The following is a 20257-nucleotide window of genomic DNA, read 5'->3' as shown; positions in this document are numbered from 1 at the left end:
GCACTGTGCCTCCCCAGGCAAAAGTCAGGTCAGAAAAAACAGTGGAATCCCTGCCCACTTCCTTCAAGTGTTGTTTTCAAGGTCTTGTAGTACCTTGAGACAACATACAAGAGAAGCTCTGTACTGCGAGCATTATTACTAAGTTACTCTTCTCATTTAAATCTCTTCGCCTCAGTTCCTGTTTGCTTTAGGGCTCTGTAATGAGAAAAGCAAACGCTAAGGTCATTGTGAGGTGAAGGGGTTTCCTGAGACTGAAAAGGGACCACTTCCTGGCTCCCTTAGGTATTTGCCTTGTATTGTCTTCTAATTGCTTCTTGTGAGTAAATCTTGCTTTTCCCAAAACTCTGAACTTCTCCGTGATAAAAACCTTGATATATATTTTTTGTGTGCGTTGTCCAGGAGTCTAAGTCTACACTGAGCACGCAGCCACTCATCTGTAGTTGATTTACTTTTCTGCAGGAAGGCCAGGGCACCCCCACATATTTCCTCTGGGTACGCCACCAAGTCTTCTGTGAATGAGCACACAAAGGGACAGCAGAACAAGTATTAATTTTGCATATGGCATTTGCAACACAAAACATGAACATATTTTTCAAAAAAAAATTAAATCACATCTTCAAAGCCATGAAGCTAAACTAGACAGTTACATTAAGAGTTTTTATCTCTTCAGTGTATGTATTTAACACATATGTTAAATGTGTTAAGCAAAGACTGCCTTGACCACTGGACGATAATGCCCTTGTCACTCTCGGGCCCCTTATTCTGCTTTATTTTTTTTCACAGTACTTATCACTGTCTTACATTACATTGTATTTTTATTTATCATCTGTCTCTACTCCCACCCCTCAGAACACAAGCTCCATAGAAACAGGGACTTTGTCTCTTGTTTACTGTTATATTCCCAGTACCTACTTGTGATTCAGTCATGTTTGTTCAGTAAATGAATGATGAATAGACAATGTTCTAAGTCATCTCCCCGCCCCTGATCTTGACAACAAAACAAGATGGGAAAAAGTTTAGTTAATCTTAACTGGCACCAGAATTCTTCTTAGGAAAATAGGAAACTATTTTTTATGATAATAATAATATCTTTTTGAGGTAGAGGATAAAACCCAAGAGCCAGTATTTGAGTAAAATTTCCTTTCATGAAACAGAAAGTGGAGGTAAGGAGAAAACAGGAAGACATAAAACTGGGAAGAGGAGAACCAGCAAGCTGTCAGAAATCTTCCTGACTGTGACCCTGAAGCTTCATCAACATTCACTACACTCGTGAATGCTTTGTGTCAGTAAGTTCTGTAATGCTTAAAAGCAGGGGCTGGGGTTCACAACTGTGTAGGCACGGAGTCGTACGGAAATGGCACACTGGGAAATGGGAGTCTGAGAGGCAGGGGGCATCCTTGAGAATGCAAGGCCCTCTAGGATTTCCCAAAACTGTGGCATTCCCTAAATGGCAGCTCAGGGGAGTGAAGTGGAATCTACCTTTTATGTCACCGTTATACATTATCTATGCTTCATCACTCATATATACGGGATCTCCTTATATGTCGCTGTATTTCACACTGGCATCCCTGATAGGTTATATGGGGACTTTGGTTGGGAGATATGAGGGTTATGTAATCACATGCGTTTCGCCATTAATTAATATTTCTAGTGAAAGTGAGCACTTAATTCCTCTCCGTTGCCTCAGGAAAGGATAAAGAAAAGGCAAGACCTTCAGGCCTTCTGCAAACTATACCCTCGCTTTCATCTGAACCCACTGCGGGATGCAGTGCAGAATAATTCAGATATGGTCAAATGAGCATTCACCCCCACAAAGAGAAAAGTTAACTTGCCAGTTTCATGGCAGAAGATACATGACTCCTGGCCCGGAGACAAAGACTTTATCACTCATGGCACAGCCCGCAAATAAATTCCATGTTCCCATCAGTTCTTCTTCCCTCCCCTCCTCACGTCACATGGGGGTGACACAGAGGTGGGTATGGGTGGATCCTGCACATGCCGTGGATTTGCATCACGTGTGAAGAACCCCAAGTTTAGGGAACTCCAATCTTTTATCAAAGGCTGCCAACAATCTGCCCAACCTTTGCCCAAGATGGAAACATCACGTTTATTATACTGGACATCAAATAATCCTAGCTTCTGCTACTTCTTGCTTTCCAAGGCTATTCACTCTGCATTCTTGAAAAGGTAGTCCAGAACAAAAGACTGTCAGTATATCTGCTCAAAAGACTTTCATCAATATAAAAGATTAATGGAGAGTTGCCTCTTAGCCAGGAGCTATCCACATAAAGGAGACCTCACAAGTATGTGCTGGGTGGTAGAAAGAGTTTTCATTAAGAAGAATAAAAAGGTGATAAGATTCCTCTTCCTCCTGGAAGACACCTTCCTTTTCTTTTGTTCTTTCTTTCCATGTGGTTAATAGAATCACATGACCTCCTGCTCAAGAGGCAACTCAATCTTTGAAAGGCTTTTGAATACCACTATGGGGCTCAAAGGAGATGTATGGAGTGGCCAGCTTAGCTTTTCTGATTCTTTAGCCATTGAGGAGAAGGGTTTTCTTTTCTGTGGGATCATCATTCCAGGACTCTAGTCACTGCCACAGTAGTAAGACCAAGAATTCAGGATTCCCGTACAGGTTGAAATGAGAAAGGCCAACCAAGAAGGTCACTGAGCTGCCTCTGGCATAGAAATTATGCTAAAGGAGTAACCAAACCTTACTAATGATCCAAAATGGGAAATAGAGATTGAGATCAATGCCCTGGCCAGTAATAAAGTAGGATTTTCCTGGAATAACCTCTGTGCTTATATGATTTAGACAGCTGAGGTAACAGCAGGCAGCTGGGGGTCAGTTGGAGGATTCAGATCCCTAACCATACCCTGTTGTGACTAAAGCCCTCATAGTACCCCATTCCAGCACCACACCTGGACGTCCATATCCAATATTTGTTTACCTGCCTAATTCATTGCCACACCAGTTCTTAAACAAATCACTTTCACACGTTCAAAAATCTCTAGGAGACTCTTATCTGCCCTTGTCTCAAGTCTAAACTCTACTACCTAGTACCTAAGGAACACATTAGTATGTAATAAGTAGATTTAATTTTTTAAAACTTTCTTCTAGGAGCTGATTGCCAAATTTCTCTAATTCCTCCCAGACAGAAATAGGACTTAATTTTAGGTCAACTAAATGGTGAGTGTGGCTACTCAGGGTTACCCCAAATTCTAACCTATCAACAGTGCTTTCTTTTATTGCCTTTGCTTTCACTTATACAAACTCTTGATGCCCTTAGAGTTTGCGTCCCAGTCTATTACCTGGTTCCATGCTGTTTTGTACAGGACAAGTCCCCATTATACAGAGTCCCTGTTGATTATAAAGTTGTGCAAGAAAGCAAATTACATCACAACATAAAACTATTCACTTAGGATCACATACAAATATAATTTCCAAAGGATATACTCCAAATCCATAAAAATGATTACTTCTGATTAAGAGGTGAAAGGGAATGGGATGAAAATGGTGATTAAATGGGCCTTCAGGTTTATTTATAAAAGTCTTTTGAAAGAAGAATGCATTCGTGTTGAGGTAGATTGTTTCCAAAGATGGCTACAGCAATCTCCCCCATGACACTGACCCTTTCTCATGGGACATTGCTGTTCCTCTCATAAAGAGGGAGAGTCTATTTCCTGCCTCCTTGAATCTGAGTTTAGTCTTGGACCAATATAATGTGATGGAAGTGACAAGAGGAGAGCTCCACAACCTCGCCTTCAGGGATCCTAAAGCTTTTGCTTCCAATCCCTGGAAATTCTGAGGCACCATGTGAAGAAGTTTGGCTTCCCTACTAGAAAGATCAGAGGAGAGTCCCTGGAGGCTGAAGACGGAGGAGAGAGAAACCCCAGCAGTCTACTCAATCTAGCTAAGGAGCCAGACATGTGATTGAGACCATCCTGGAATCCATTACAGGTGAATGAGCATGCCTAGTGGAGGTGATCCATTCTAACTGAGCCCTGCCGAGCCAGTCACAGAATTATGAGTAAATAAAGCTTGATTGTTGTTGTTTTCAGTCACTGAATTTCAGGCTGGTTTGTTACACAGCAATAGAAAATAGTTCTGTTACTGGAGTTATTCAAAATTACTTTTAAAACATAAATAATCTCAAACCTTTCTTCCTGTCTAACAACAAGCTTCTCTCTTTTTCCCACCTCAACTTCATGTCTCCAGTGTCTCCACTCATCTAACTGATGATGCAGTATCTAACAAGGCAATGCAAAATCAATGCAAATCAATGCAAAATCAGGGCAAAGTGATTAAAATGTGAAATTGAAAATCTTTCAAAATACGTAAGAAATCATGAAGTTGATGAAGGTAATGTTAAAGAAACCCTTGAATCATGGACAAGTCCTCTGACAAATGAGAATCTGCAGCTGGAATAGTTAACATTCGAAGAAGAAAAAACTCTATGCAGATGATGGCACAATAAGTGCTTCAAAAGGGAATGATTTGAACGGCAAAATTTAAGAGAGGCTCTTGGAAAACTGATGAAGTCCTCAAATATTTTTGCAGTAATGACCCTTTTTATGATTTGCCCGCAGAAGTCAAATGTAAAAGGACATTGTATCATGATACCGTGTAATTTTGTTAGAAAATTATGCTTCTCAAAGTCAACACTCGATTCATTCTTTGTTCTAAAAGTTAACATAACACTGCCCAACTAAATTTTGTTAAATGTAAGGTCAATTAATTTTAATAATTTTCTTACATTGTTTAAAGATCAAGTTTCAACCAAATCTTTCCAATTTTTTAAAGATTTTATTTATTTATTTATTTATTTGAGAGAGAGAGAGAGAGAGAGCATGCACGAGCAGGGGGTGGGGGGCAGAGGGAGAAGCAGACTCCCCCCTGAGCAGGGAGCCCGACAAGGGGCTGATCCCAGGACCCTGGGATCATGACCTGAGCCAAAGGCAGACATTTAACCAACTGAGCCACCCAGGCGCCCCCAAATCTTTTCACTTTCATTGTCCCTATTTTAACAGATTCATTTTAAGTGGATTTGGGGTACCAATTATCTGAGGAAACTAGGGGTCTCTGTAAAAATCTTCAATTCGTCTCCCTAAGTAGCAGGTGTAGCCTGAGATCATGCTTTACTAACATCCCCAGGATAGTTCCTCAAACCTAAAAGTAAGCAGATAGTGGGGACTCACAAATTCAGTAAATGTGACAACAAATGACCCACTGATTGATGGGCTTGCGTGTAGGTTTTTCCCACTGAAGAACGGTGCTTTTCCATTATCCATCCCTCACCCAATAGGAGATGGCATTCGTTCTTCTCAAGACTGTTCATAGCAGGCCTATTACAAACTTCCTGCTGAAAGCACTCTGAAAGGCTGGATACATTTAAAACCAATTCAAGCAGTAAAGTCGCTTTAGGAAATAAGCCCTGCGTCCCAAGGGCTCAGCTGAGGAGGGCCGTGTTTCAGAACAGGTGTGCCGCTTCACTGAACAGGAATTTGGAAATGTCAAACATTAGAAGCACTTCAGAAACTCCGACTCAACCTGCCCGACAGTTACACTTGTGGGCACGTGTCAATAAATGACTCGCAGAGATAGGTATTTGAGAAAAGCTCTCGGTACAGATTCAGAATTCGCTAAGCCAAATCAGCATGGTAGGTTCTTAAGGAGACTACACTTTTTTTGTCTTGTTTTTTCTTTTTTCAATTTTACTTCTCAAAAGAAACTTTATATTTTTTTTAAAAATTCACCTTCTATTACGTGATAAGCAGTACAAAACAGTACAAAACAGCGGTGCATGTTTTCACATTCCTGAAATTCAGGCTTTTTCAACTTCTTTTGCACACCCAGTTGCAAGAGTAATAAGCATTGGGCTGTTTTTCCTTGTCATTATCAGGGTTACTTCCATTGCTTTGGAAATTAAAAACTCACAATACAAGCTTGGCTGCAAGCTTGTCCCAGGAGGACACCATTCCTCCTGCAGCCCATCAGTCCTTCTAGGGCAAATGCAAACAATACTTTCCGTTACAATAAACTGTATCCAGGAAAACACACACGCGCACACGCGCACACACACGCGCACGTACACACACACGCACACACAGACGTGCTGTGTTGCCTCCGTAGCATAGCAGCCTGAGAAAAGTTTACTAGCTTTAGCCAATTGGAGGCTGTGGAGCTGAGCCAAATTCGCATGTTTTTCTCCGCCTCTAGATGAAGTCATGATTAAAACATGGCATTGGACTTCTTTTATAAAGGGATAGAGGAGGAGGGAAAAAAAGCGACACCTGCAGGAAAGTGCCCCCGTGCCAAGGAGCACGAGGTTAGGAAGTGTGCCCCTGCTTCTGAACCCTGAGTGGTTCTCAGCTCTGTAAACTTCGCCTCCCACTGGGTGGAGTAGGGCCTTTAAGAGCAGTGGGAATGCAGTTCCCCTGATCAGTGTAGCCAGTTGTTGCCTGTCTGAACCTCTGCCAGTCCTGGAGAGTAGTGCTCTGAGCTCAGACCAGCGGGCCTCTCTCTGCACCCCCACTGCCGTCCTTCTTGCCGGAGAAGCACGTTCCCACCTGTCCAGCCATGGGGGAGGACCTTGCACAAGCTGAGAAGTTTCAGCACCTGGGCTCTGCCACGTGGCAAGAGAAGCCAGCCAGCCCCAGCCTAGCGCCCTCCTCCACGCCGAGCCCCAGCCTGAACCTGGGGAGCACGGAGGAGGCCATCCGGGACAACGCGCAGGTGAACGCCGTCACGGTGCTCACGCTCCTGGACAAGCTGGTGAACATGCTGGACGCGGTGCAGGAGAACCAGCACCATATGGAGCAGCGGCAGATCAGCCTCGAGGGCTCCGTGAAGGGCATCCAGAACGACCTCACCAAGCTCTCCAAATACCAGGCCTCCACCAGCAACACGGTGAGCAAGCTGCTGGAGAAGTCCCGCAAGGTCAGCGCTCACACCAGGGCGGTCAGGGAGCGCATGGACAGGCAGAGCGCGCAGGTGAAGCGTCTGGAGAACAACCACGCCCAGCTCCTCAGGCGCAACCATTTCAAAGTGCTCATCTTCCAGGTCAGTGCCCCCTACTCCTCCTCCCACCCAGCTGGGACTCCTCAACACTCGTGATCTCAGCCAGCCTGGCTCTCATGGCCATTTGTACATCTGTCCTGCCTGGCAGGGATCTCACACACACACACACACACGGCGTTGTCTCTCCCCCCCCCCCCCCGCCCCCACCCTCTTCAGCAGGAGGCTGTGGAATCTGCACACAGGGCTGGAATTTCTCAGGTCACTGCAGCCACAACCCAAGGCAGATGCCCCAGGGGCTAGGAGGCCGGGGTCATTTGTTAGGGAGCACCTCGAGGCAGTCCATACAGGTTGGGAAGGTGAGCAGGTGCATGCACCCTAGTCCAATTCATTTGCCTCTCTGCATTATGAACTAGGGGCGCTGACAGCAGCTGTTAGCTGGACAGGGCATATTAATTCCGTGGCTGTTGATTAACTCTGTGGAAATGAGATAATCGCGTGAGTTGATTTTTTTCACCAAGAAGTCAAATTCATGACTGTTTTAGGTGTCTCTTTGGCTAAAAGCTACCAGTGTTTGGGGGACTAACCAAGTATTGAAGGCTGATTCCACTAGAGTTGAACTCGTCTGTTCCTTTAAGATTCCTTTTGGCCAAAGCAGTCTTTGTTGAGTTATTTTCTAGCCAATGATGCACTAAAAATATAGAGGGTAACTCTTTACAAACGCACTAGGTAGGCGTCCTATCACTCAGGGAAACCACAACTGGAAAGTAAAATACAAGCAGTGTCATCAGTTATAGTTACAAAGGCTAGTCTTGAATATTTTCTCTTGTAAATGGTTGCCTTAGAATTAACAGGCCACTTAATTTTCTTTTTTTAATGCATCAATGATGCAATTAATGTAGCAAGAGGGTATCTGGGGACAGGGAGATTGCGTGGGGCTGTTGTTCGGCCAAGTGGCGGGCGTTTGTGAATCCAAGGGCGGCCCTGCCTAATGCTGGAAGCCCTTCGGCCCAGTGGAACACAGCCAACAGCAGAGCCCAGGAAGCGACTGCCATCCCTGCCCCAGGGCTGTCTCCTTGTGACCAAGTGAATAGGAGAGGATTTCAAAGCCATGGAGGGGAGAGGCTATAACCAACTGTTTGATTGTGAAAGGCACACAAGAAGAGCCTTCATCTCCCAAGGAAGATTTAGAAATTGGAATTTAAACCGAGGGAGCCTCCTTTTTTCTAAATGAATCTGCTCTGCCAAGTTAGAACCTAAGCCTCCTTCCCTCCATAAAAGGAAAGGCTCATCTGGATGCTTTTTTGTCCTCCCCAAATTGCACTTGATGTAAAGCTTCAGGCAGCTGATGTCCTCCTATACCTTGCAGGTTCTTGCAGCCCAGACATTTTTTAGCTTTTAATGCAAATGGAATAGCTTTTCATGCACCAGATGAACTGAAAAGAGATATGGTGACGGCACCTTTCTTAAGCCATATAAGATCCTTACTTTATTAGCCTAAAAGATATTAGAAATCTCAGCTCTCAAGGCATTTCTAAATTAAATACTGATCTCCAAACAAAACCAAACATGTACAGACATGTTTAAATCTGAGTCGTCAAAGGAAATTTTCCTCCTTCCCATATGAATCGGGGAGATTATCTCTTGTCCTCTATTCCTTAGTTAAGGGGGCGGGGGAGGTACCTAGCAGAGGAAAATCATAATTTGTCAGGATCGGTTTATGTTTCATTTTGCCACGGATGTTCTGTAGATGTTGGGGGCGGGGAAGGAGAAGATATGTGACTAAAAATTCAAGAGAATTGTAACTCTGACATTTAAAAAAAACAACGGTTGGGGAACTTAAAGACTCGTGCTGCCGTTGAGCCCTACCACGGTCTCCTGTTTTGCCACATTGGATTGACAGGTGTGAAATTGTAGCCAGAAATGGTAGCAGTTCTCCATATAGTGAGTAAAAGGTGAAACAGGGCTTCTCAAGAGCAAGGTGGAAACTAAGAGAATCCAAAGCAATGTGTTCAGGCTCCATTCTGCACCTCTTAGCAAGCTGCCCCCAAGGACCCTTTTTTTTTTTTTTGAAAGAACAGTTTGGGAGACAAGGAACTAAAGTCAAGGAACTGGACCTTTCTTAAGCCACAGAAGACGCTTTAGTAGCCTGAAAGATATTAGAAATCTCAACTCTCAAGACATTGTAAGATGATTATTTCGACAAAAACACATACAGGTGCAGTCTCTTAGTGGAAGGGTTGTTCTTTCTCTTAAAGTAGGGTCTCCAGGGTAGTAATTACGCCAATGGGTGAACTTCTGACTTGTGCTGGAGAGTGCTCCAGTTTCGGGGTTGAGAAGCTCTGTGTTGTCACATAGACACTGGTTCATATTCTAGTTTCACCGCTTGCCAACTATGTGATCTTGTGCACACTTTGTAGCTTCTCCAAGCTTCTGTTTTCTCATCTGAACCCTGAGGATATTAATAGGATCAAAACATTGTTGAGCTCTTTTAGTAAGCCCTGCATGCTCTAAGTGTCTTTCTGTGTATTATCTCATTTGCCCCCAATTTACAGATGAGGATGCTGAGATTCAAAGATGTTGCTATCTTGTTTGACGTTATTTGGTAAGCAAGCAGTGTGGCTCGGATGGGAACTCATATGTAATTGATTCCAGTGTGTGCTCTTAAACATGAAGGCTTCTTCCTTCCTACCTCTCTTACAGGGTGAGGAGTGACTGGAATAATCTATTTAAAATGGTTGGTGACTGGCATGGCGTCTCAAGGAATAGAAGCTCTTCCTGGGTGGATCTGAAATGCATTTGCACAGAGTGGAGGCTATACTTTTGCTTGGTTAGAAATATGGCTCTTGAGTAAAAAATGACCCCACCCTACCCAAGACCTTAAAACAGCTATGCTTATGCTTTTTAGTTGGGACTTATTTTGCTTATGCTTTAGTTGGGACATTGTATGACAACTATCATGTTGAAATCCGTATTATGTCCCAACATACCATGAGAGCAAAGGACTCTGCCCAAAGGGCCGGCCCAAAATAGACCCTTCTAGTGGCAGCAGTCTTCAGAGTGGCGGAGGTGGGGGTAAGAGAGTAAGGAGGCAGATAATACACCAGGTACCGCATTATAAGTAATTTGTCATTTTCAGTCCACTCGAACCCTATGCTAGACTTTCCTTTACTAAATTCATTGGTTTTCTAATTTAAAACAAACAAAAAAAATTGATGTGAAAATTAAAAAAAAGAGTAAAGAAAATCTGTCGCTTTACTTGAGCATATTTAGTACAGTAGTGTTCAATTAGGTTTCCAGTTTGTAAAGTCCTGTTGTGTCCTCCAAAATCTACAGGTGCTCTTTGGTTGGTCACTCAGTTGGTTGGTCTACTAGGTACTTACACATTAGCATTCTTTAAAATTCCAAACTTTGTCCTTAATTTGTCCTATTTAAAATACATTATTTATTAGGTGCCTGAGTGGCTCAGTTGGTTGAGCATCTGCCTTCAGCTCAGGTCATGAATTTGGGGTCCTGGGATTGAGCGGGCTCCCTGCTCAGCAGGGAGTCTTCTTCTCCCTCTCCCACTGCCCCTCCCCACCGCTCATGCTCGCTCTCTCTCTCTCTCTCAAATAAATAAATAAAATCTTTTAAAAAAAAATAAAAATAAATAAAATATATTATTTATTTATTTATTTAAATGCATGCTGAATTTACCACATCGTTGTGGCTTTAAAGCCTCTCATGCCTTTGGCAATTACTTCAGATTATAGCCAGTAGTCTCTAAAACTGGAGAATATTCATCTCCCTTTGAGCAATGAAAAAATTGTAAAATCCTTGTTAAACTTAGCAGCTTTTCTTTTTACATTATTTTATAATAGCTTAAGATCAATGTTTGATTTCAAAATACTGTGACAAGACCCAGTATAAATGAAATAAGACTCAGAGGGATTGGTGATCTAAAAGCAAATGCTGAAGACTAATAAGACTAATGCTTTTCCTGTAAGTATGGCTATCTTTACCTAAAAATGGAATTTAGACAGGAAATCAGTGAATTTACCGTTAAAAGGGAGTTTTCTCTGTTGATTGAAGAGCCTAGAACCTCGTAAGCAACTGGCCGTGAGGGGGTGGCACCCACTCATGCCTTAAGGTTCTAGCAATGATTATCTGAAAAAGCAGTTTGGGAATGATTTCCAATCTAGGGAACAAAATGAGAGTACTCATGGACAGCTTACACTTTCATCCACATAAAATTGTGAAATTGGGTGAAAAGAATAGAGGTTGGATGTTTGCTGTGGACACGTTCATGGAGAATCAGGCCTATCAGTGTGTTCAAATCTTCATCATTTGGCTTCCTTCGATGAGATCAGAATTTGAGAAAAGTGCTAAAAGTGTAACATCTTCAGACTATTTTAAAGTTGATTTTTTCTTAAAGACGGTACTTTATCCAAAGCCACTGTTCTGAAAACTGCTAAATTTTTACAGCTGTAGAAGAAATGGGAATACAGAAAATCAAAGACACGTTTATGTGAAAACTCACCATGTTTATGTCACATTGATTAACGTTCCCATAATGGGGAATTGGTTTTGATGTGTGACTTATCCTGTGCCCTTTGAGTTTCTGAGATAAACAAAATACTAACTCTCATTGTTATTATTTGCACTTATTGAATGTGAGCACTGCCTCAGGCATGTTAAGTGAATAACTGATTATTGTTTCTTCAAAAGAATCATTACTTTCTCTCATTTATTAAAAAACTAGACTGTTTTTCAGATGCAGTCCTTCCACGTAAATGTGGCCCCATCCGTTGTTTTGCAATCTGGATCTGTTAGAATTGAATGAATGAAAGACATTCTCCAGGGCATCTCAGGTCCTACAGTTTGGATTCTTGCATGAAATGAAACCTATTTGGTGTTAGTACACTGGGAGATCTCGTCTGAAATTTGTTAATTATTTTTCATGGGATTTACATTAATATCAAAAAATCAAACATGTTGGAGCTGGACAGAACCTTAATAATCATTTAGTTTAACCTCATTTTATATCAAAGAAACAGAGGCCCTGAGAAAGTGACTAGCAAGGTTTCCTTTTACTAATAATAGAAATTATAGAGTCGAATGGTAAAATGAGTAAAAACAAACACTGTATTCCCACTATGGCAAAGTTCATGTTTACTGGGTTTTCTTCAGCTTTTAAATAATTCAGAATGATATGTTTTCCGTTTTGTGGTGGGGTTTTTTTAGTTTTTTGTTTTTTGGGGGTTTTTTTTGTTTTGTTTTGTTTGGTGGATAACAAAGAATACCTAACCAGTGTGATCTTAAAAAAGAATTGAACCCTTGATAACACTGAAAAATAATGAAACTTTTAAATCCTCCACAATGTGAAAGACTGCTCAGGGATTATAACTAATGCATTTTATTCTTATGACTTGCTGAGTCTACCGACAGCTGGCTTAGGGGTGCAGTTCTAATCAATGGCTTTATCCACTTGGCAATCTATACCGCAGAAACACAAATTAGAGAAAACCATCAATGTGTAAAAGAGACCTATAAATCAGAATGTCAGGTGGGTATAGTTCCATTTTAATAACTAGCATTTAGAGATTATTGGATAAAATATCCCATGGACACAAATTTATGGTCCTCATATCCCTTCAGGATGCCACCACATCCCTGTGGGACTGTGACAACTGTAGTTAATTTCTTCTAACGACAGGGATCCTAAGTTAGGGACAAAAGAACAGATTGCTGGCTTCTCTCCCCTCATTCAAGCTTTGTCTCTAGGCTTCCTTTTCTAACGCTGGTCATAGAATCTCCTTCTCTTTCAAAGTGTATGCTTCTGTATATGAACAAAGATTTGCTTCCATGAGCTCCAACCCGAGAGGTGCTTGGCAAGTCGGCAAGTTTCTCTGTGTTGATATCTGCATGCACAACCAGGACAGTTAGTTCGTGAGAATCAATATAAATAGCCAACAAGCTAGAGTGTAAGGAAAAATGCCACTTCTCAAGAATTCTTTCCATTCCTTTTCTCTTTCGTGCTGCAAGCACATCATTCATATGTGTTTGAAGTGGGCTGTTTAATTCTCCCTTCCTTTGAAAAACTCCTACGGGTTCTCGTGAAAGGTCAGAACCTGGAGCAGTGGCGTCAGTGACGGCTGAGTACCTTTTTGAAAAGAAATCTGTCGGGCAAACAGTCAGCCGCTCTTGGGGGACTACTAGGTAGAAGGGCCAAGAAAGGATTGCAGCCCACCAAGGATTCTTCATGCCACGTTAAGGAGTCACAAACCCGAAGTAGATACATGAGTAACTAGCAGAGTCAAGCAGTGATGGAACTGAGGCCGTAAGCTTGGCCCTCCCCTCGGAAGGAGCCGTCGGTATTGGACTCTGTGAGAGAAGGCAGATCAAAACCATGAGGGCGGGAGGCTGAAGGGGAAGTGTCCCTTCACCTGTAGACGGGTGAGCTATCATCAAATGTTCCCATGAGGACCCGTGAGAGGACCGAGCAATGGCCCATGTGCAGGGAGGACTGGGCCCCCGGGGACAGTGCAGTTCTAGAAGGTCTGCTGTCTGAAATGCCAGCTGAATTTCCACCATCGGAACAGCTACTTCATAGTCCAACACAGGGCAAGCAAGAGAGATTTTGAAGAAGTGTCCGTATTTTCCTGCTTCTACAGACGCAGAACGGAAAGGTAAGACTGCGTGTGCTCAGACAGGAAAGGAAGGGGCTTGCCCTCGGACTGGATGCCATGGGCCGCCGTAGAATAAACGCTGTCCGGCAGACAGAACGCAGAATACGGCTCAAGTAATAACAGTGACAACAGAAGCATAAAGCAGTTAGGCAAAAAGACTTATCTCACTTGTTTCCACAGCCAGCTCATTCTGGATTATGTCTGTTGCCGCTGGGTTTATTTTCAGAGTTGGCGTAAGCGCTCTTGAATCAAGGTACCAGGCGCTCCTTGGAGGAAGGAGTTCAACAGGTCTCCCTCCAGCCCTCAGCTGCGCTTCTACGTGCCGTGTGTACCTACCAGACGTCGCTGCTCACTCACCTGACCTTGCACTTTCCTCAAACCTGTCCCCAAAGGACATGTCACGAGCAAGACCAGAGTTTCCGACTCAACAGGAACTATGCTGTCTTAATAACAAAACGCATATTTAAGAAAAAAGGCAGCATTGTTTAATTCTAAGTGCAGTTACTATGTTTCGCTCTCTGTTAAGGTTGAAGAAAGGGAAGTCATCAGGGTAACCCTCTGATTACCTCCGGAGAGCTTAGACCATACAAAATGTATCTCTGCTCTGGGAACCAAGGCTTATTTTTGTAGTTTCCCACCCAAATTTCTGCTTCCTTCACTGAGGATTTGCAGTAACATTTCACTGAGTTCTTGGTTTCTGCTTTTCCTGCAAACAGCTCCTGTCAAAATCTCCCAGCCCTCTCGTCAAACCCCAGAAGTAATTTTGCTTCTAGACTAATAAGCATTGGGACCTTAGCTCTCTCTATAGTGGGCCTCCCTTCCGGTGATGCTCATCCACTGAGAATGACATCCTTCCTTAAAAATGGAAACCACTGTGCCCCTTAGGCCGAGGTTCTCCTCATTTCCCAATGGAGCTATAGTCAACGAACTTCCTTCTAAGACACAGAGCTAAGCCCATTCTTTTGTAGTCCTCAAGCCTACCCAAAGGGTAGGGCTAATTTCTATTGCAGTCACCCACAGGCCTTTCTTAGAAAGCCACCTTAGCCAACAGGTGCTCATTCAGGAAATGGCTATTGAGCTGCCAGGAAGTATTCTAGTCACTGGGGCCTAACAGTGAACAAGAGACAAAAATTGCCACCCTCATGGGGAGTACATGCCAGCGAAATAGCAGCAAGATAAGACTTGAAACATGGGGAAGTCACTCTCTGGAAAAGTCTATGTCATCAACGACTCATGGGAACCCCATACTCCTTTCAATTTTTTTTTTCTTTGTCTTTTATACTGTGTTCCTGACACTTTCTATTACATTCAAAAGGGGTGGTTGTGGAGAGAGCTTTGGGAAACGGAATCTGTGATTTCTTTACTCTAACGGAGATTCTATTTAACCAGATTTTCTGCTATTTACCTCTACCCAAGACTTTATCCTTTGTTTGTAACCAATTTACGGAAAGGACCATGGTACCAGTAGGTGTGTGTGAGGGGAAGACACGGGGCTGTATCTTTTCAGAGTACCACAGTTATACTATTCAGTGGTTAATAATGGGAGGGACTTTTCAGTTTCTCTAAATCAAACTTTGTTCATTTAGCTTTTGTAAGCAAAAAGAAAGTATGCAGGCAGGTACACTCCTACAGCATGTGTTTGATCATAACCCCAATGTTACTGACTTTCTGGTCAATCAAAATTGCAAAACAAGAAGGGAAATTCTTACTGTTAACACAAACTTTACAGGAAGTTTAGATCCCAGATCGACTTTTAAATGTACGAAATCTGGTTATTTTTCAAACTGAGAGTCTACTGGGCAGTCCACGATATAATCCAGACATCAAAGCTCTGGTTGAAGCCAGGGTGGGCCTGGGCTCTGAAGCCAGCCCACCTCGCTCGGCATGCCTACAGAGCCCCAAGTGTCCCTGGAGTGCAGTTTGAAGGCTGCTCATTGAGCTCAAATCCTCTTGTTCATATGTAGAAAAAACTGAGATCCAAGGAGATTATTTGCTGAAAGCCACCCAGCCATTCAGCAATCCAGCAGAGACTGAGACTCAGGCTCCTGTCACACGTTCTTTCTACTGTGCCATTTCTTCCCGTGAAAATGTGAAGACCCCTTGCTGGCTGGCTCTCGTTAGTCCAGTATTCAAAGAAAAATTTAAAAAATGAAAGGGATTCCTATGCTGGGTGACCAAGTCCATCTGAATTCCTATCCACCCACTTAGCAGTGTTGGAGCACCATTGCCCTTGCACTCTGGAGGCACATTCTCGGGCTCTGCTTCCCGAGACACAGGGAGGGGCAGACCTTTGCCTGTGTGCTAGAAGCTGGAGGAAGAGGTATGCTGGGAATAGTGCAGGGAAGGGGGCAGATTCCTGAGCTCTCTCCTCACTCTTAGCTCTAGGTGGGGGCCCAAAGTATTCTTGCCCAAGGAAGCCCTGGATAACAATAGAGCCTTGATAAGCTACTTCAGAATTCCTGCTCACGACTCTGAAAATGGCCATGGCATGCCACCTCTGCTTATTAATGCCCACAAAGGATATCCTAAACCACAGGGCAGGGGTGGGCCCCCAGTAAGGCTGGCCCTTGCTTCTCTTAAAGTTATGTCATCAGAAAAATTAGTGTGCAGTTTCGAAGAGACCCCAAGGTTGACCATACTTTTACTTCTGACTCGTAGCTGGGAGGGAACCCGATCAAGGCTTTGCATGGTGTCCGATACCTGAGGACTTCCCAGTCCTCTCCCTTGCCCCCATCTTTTATCTTCTAACTCGGCCTCCAGGCTCTTTTGCAGTGGGATTTTGGCAGGGACAGAGCCATCTGACCTTGAGGGAGGACCGGAGAGAGAGGCCTCTGGGGTTCACAGTAACTTACTTTAGCTCCTTTATCTGGGCGACTTCCTGGTCTGTCAGAAGCACAGCCCACTTCCCCTGCTGCCTGTCACTGATACAGCCCTTTGCCACCTGCCTTCCTAAGATTCCCAGTAAGCAGCCCTTGCTCCTTATCTAGCCTAGGGGATGACCTGATCAGTTTAGAATTAACTCCTCATGTTCTAGAAAACTGAAGCCACAAAGGTTTCGTTTCTGTCATCCCCCTGAGCCAGAAAGACCGACACAGCAAATTACAGCATTTCAGGACATTTGTGAACTCTGTTATTAACATGAAATCTACATTGTCCATCTTTTCAGGAAGAAAATGAGATCCCTGCCAGTGTGTTTGTGAAAGAGCCAGCTTCCAGCCCAGCGGAAGAGAAGGAGGAGCTTGCTGATGAAAACAAGTCCCTGGAGGAAACCCTGCACACGGTGGACCTCTCATCAGATGATGAATTGCCCCACGATGAGGAGGCCCTGGAAGACAGTGTGGAGGAAAAGATGGAAGAAAGTAGGGCAGAGAAAATAAAAAGATCTAGCCTCCGGAAAGTGGATAGCCTCAAGAAAGCATTTTCTCGCCAGAACATCGAGAAAAAAATGAACAAGCTGGGCACAAAGATCGTATCTGCAGAGAGGAGAGAGAAGATTAAGAAATCCCTCACTTCCAATCACCAGAAGATATCCTCTGGGAAAAGCTCCCCCTTCAAGGTTTCTCCCCTCACCTTCGGTCGAAAGAAAGTCCGAGAGGGAGAGAGCCCCGCAGAAAATGAGACCAAGTCAGAAGACATGCCTAGCAGCGACCAGATACCGGATGAGCCGGAAGAGAGCTCAATCGCGGAGGGTCTCTCTGAAACGTCCCAGCCCAGTGGTGCGGTGGAAGGGAAGAGCAAGGAGGGGGATGCAGGGAGGGCAGCCTCCAGGGGGAGCAACTCGGGCTTGGATAGCAACATCGACTTGACAATTAAGGAAGATGAAGAAGAGGAGTCGGTGGCCGTGGAACAGGCCCAGAAGGTTCGCTATGAGGGGGGCTCCCTGCTAACGTCTGAGGATGCAGAGCGGTCCGAGGAGGACGCAGTGCAGCCTGCGGTGCTCCAGGTGGACCAGACCGCCTAGGTGCACAGCCCGCTGGGCCCAGCCTGTGCTTTCGTTTAAGTGGGTAACCCGAGTGCAGGACAGCCTCCTACACACCTCCAGCACTGTCTAGGCTCTGCTGTGTCCTTGTCCAAGCAGCCACCATTTATGACATAGTGTGCACACGACCAAGATTTACTCTGAAGGCAACCTGTCAGGAGCTCTACTTCTAACTTGCTCTTAGGTTCTATTTTTGTAGAATTTCTCCAAGACTGCATGGAAGAAGAAATGGAACAGCTGCAAAACGCTGATCAGTTTGGCTTAGTTAGAAAAACCAGAGGCTACTTAAGATCTTAGTCATGAAATGTGACTCATTTTTTTGTCATTCCATAAGCTTGCTGAATAGTGTACCAGTACTATATTGAATTTCCACAGAACTCTGTGAAGCTAATTATTGTATTTCAAGTGTGTGATATATAATATACATATGTATTTAAGCTAAAGACATAACTACTTTATATTTTAAGGAAAAAAAAAACCCACTTTTAAAAAAAGGTGAAAGAGAAGGTCCAGTTTGTTATTCACTTAGTAGAAACCAGTGTCTTAGTGAAAATGAAGGAAAAAAATCGAAAGACTATAATAGTCAGCTAATAAAGTAAGATGTAGAAAAGCCAGGACTATCAGAGAAAGAAAACTAAGAAGGAGAAGTTGGAAAATAAGAGAAACAGGACAGGAAGAATGCCAAAGAGAATGAAGAGAGGGGAAAAACTACATGCTTAGAAATAAAATATTTGCAGTATTAACTCAAGTATTCCATTCCTTAAATCACAATTCTAAAGAGTTTCATATATCCTGGAATAATATGTCTTATCTTCACAATATTTTTATTTTCTAATATTTTCAAATAATATAAAAACATAGTTTACTGTGTTAAGGCTGGATTCTTCTTAATAAATAAAAGACATTACAAATATTTCTCCAAGGAGGTTTAAAAGGATGTTGTCTCTTTAACAATGGAATGAACATAAATCTTCAAAATTCATATGTACTGTCTTTTGTAGGAAGTTGGATCCTACTATTCTCTCATGTTTTCCAAATTTGAAATAACCTTTACACTCCAGATGATGTAATGTAGGTCTAGAAAGATGTTAAAATCAACAGGTTTGAGAAGGGAAGGATTTTGTTTTTCCTTTTTGTGCATACTGCTAATTTCATCCCAGGTCATATTTTATTTATATATTAATTTCACAGAATATTAGTATGATTCTTCTGAAAGCATGCTAGTGTATATGTGCACATTTATTCAGACAGGATAATTTTTACTACTGCCTAACAATATACTAAAATATTGCTTTATCTATTTTTAATTACAGAATGCTAATGTTTTAAGAAAACTTTTAAATTTTAGTTTAGAGACAGTTGTACTAGGGAGCAAACTCCCTACCTTTCATATGTACCACTCACCATAAGTAACCTTTACAAATATAAGTAATCCAAGACTGTATTAACAAACGATGCTTTGTGTTATAGAAGGAAAAATCGGATTAACAAACGTATTGATGGCCTAATCTATACAGCTATGTCCTTATTTTGCAATAATGTACCCCAAATATTAGATTGTTGAACTAACAATGGCTGTGTTAAAGACTAAATAAACCAAAAAATAAAAAGTATATAACAATGTCAGTCTTTTGGCAGAACAATTTTAGAACAAGCAAAAAGAATTTATTTTTAAACTCTTCCCCCAAATGGAGCTGTAATGTTGATTGTTTCAGTCTTGATTTCCCTATTAACTCTGCTTCCTTTTTCCCGTGATCTCATTTAGAAATCCAAGGCTCATTCTTCAAGTTTAACTTTCTTCACATCACCTTGCCAGCTGGAGAGCATCTGAATTTATTGCAGCAGCTTGATAAATTTGATAGTTCCATCTGCATTTTTATTGTTTTATACCAGACCTTATAATACCTTAAACAGCCCTGCAAACATGAATGTATTGAACTGTGTGTTCAGTTTATTCACACAGAGAAACCTTTGTCTTCAGCGGCACTGTACACTTGGTAGAAGACTTAATTTCACTCTGGGCCCTAAGCTTGCCTATTTAACCTTTATGAAGTTGCTGTCACTTCTTGCAGCCAAAGAGTTGGGGGATCCAGAGCTAATGGAATTTTTATACTTTCTTTCCAAAAATGCTTATGCCATTTGTTCCTACAAACTATTTGCATGCCGGTGAAAATTCACACTTAAATCTTTTTAGATTTTACTGACAAACATTTATTCTGTGTTCCACATTTGAAGCATTAAAATTCTAAGCAATAAAACAGCAAATTAGGCCAGATAATTGTTGGAAAACACATCCTGTAGGGATTAGAGAGAGCAGCAGTTGTGGAAATGGAAGCTATTTATTCTGTATTATTGTTGAATTATTTGCATACTGGTGAGGCTGAGAAGTCCCCAAATTAGATATGTCTTCTTTCTACCCACCCAATAACCTGTTCCTAACTTTATGTGCCTGGAGCTCAAGAACTGGATTAGTTTTCCCCCAAAGATTGGTTATACATTAATAAGCACTGAGATCCATATCTCAGAAATATAATTCAGGGGCAAGACACGTCTATTACATGGATCACAAATCTCACAGAAATACAGCAAAGA

At 42.6% G+C, this 20257-nt stretch overlaps 1 protein-coding gene across 1 annotated transcript; it reads left to right on the top strand.

Moving 5' to 3' along the window:
* The first annotated feature begins 6282 nt into the window (after window positions 1-6282).
* Window positions 6283-19291, top strand: CAVIN2 (caveolae associated protein 2). Its single transcript, XM_036065419.2, has 2 exons — window positions 6283-7063; window positions 16853-19291. The coding sequence occupies exons 1-2, from the start codon at window positions 6581-6583 to the stop codon at window positions 17645-17647; spliced, it is 1278 nt and encodes a 425-aa protein (XP_035921312.1). The 5' UTR covers window positions 6283-6580; the 3' UTR covers window positions 17648-19291.
* The last annotated feature ends 966 nt before the right edge of the window (window positions 19292-20257 follow it).

This window comes from Halichoerus grypus, chromosome 4, assembly GCF_964656455.1.
Source record: "Halichoerus grypus chromosome 4, mHalGry1.hap1.1, whole genome shotgun sequence".
In the NCBI taxonomy this organism is placed as follows: Eukaryota; Metazoa; Chordata; class Mammalia; order Carnivora; family Phocidae; genus Halichoerus; species Halichoerus grypus.
The sequence above is the reverse complement of the archived record's forward strand: the minus strand, read 5'-3'. Positions and strand labels throughout refer to the sequence as shown.

Excerpts from the sequence above, each read along its gene's own strand:
- CAVIN2 (XM_036065419.2), top strand. The coding sequence starts at position 6,581 with ATGGGGGAGGACCTTGCACAAGCTGAGAAGTTTCAGCACCTGGGCTCT. Across the intron at positions 7,064-16,852 it reads TCAAAGTGCTCATCTTCCAG|GAAGAAAATGAGATCCCTGC; the intron begins GTCAGTGCCCCC and ends CCATCTTTTCAG.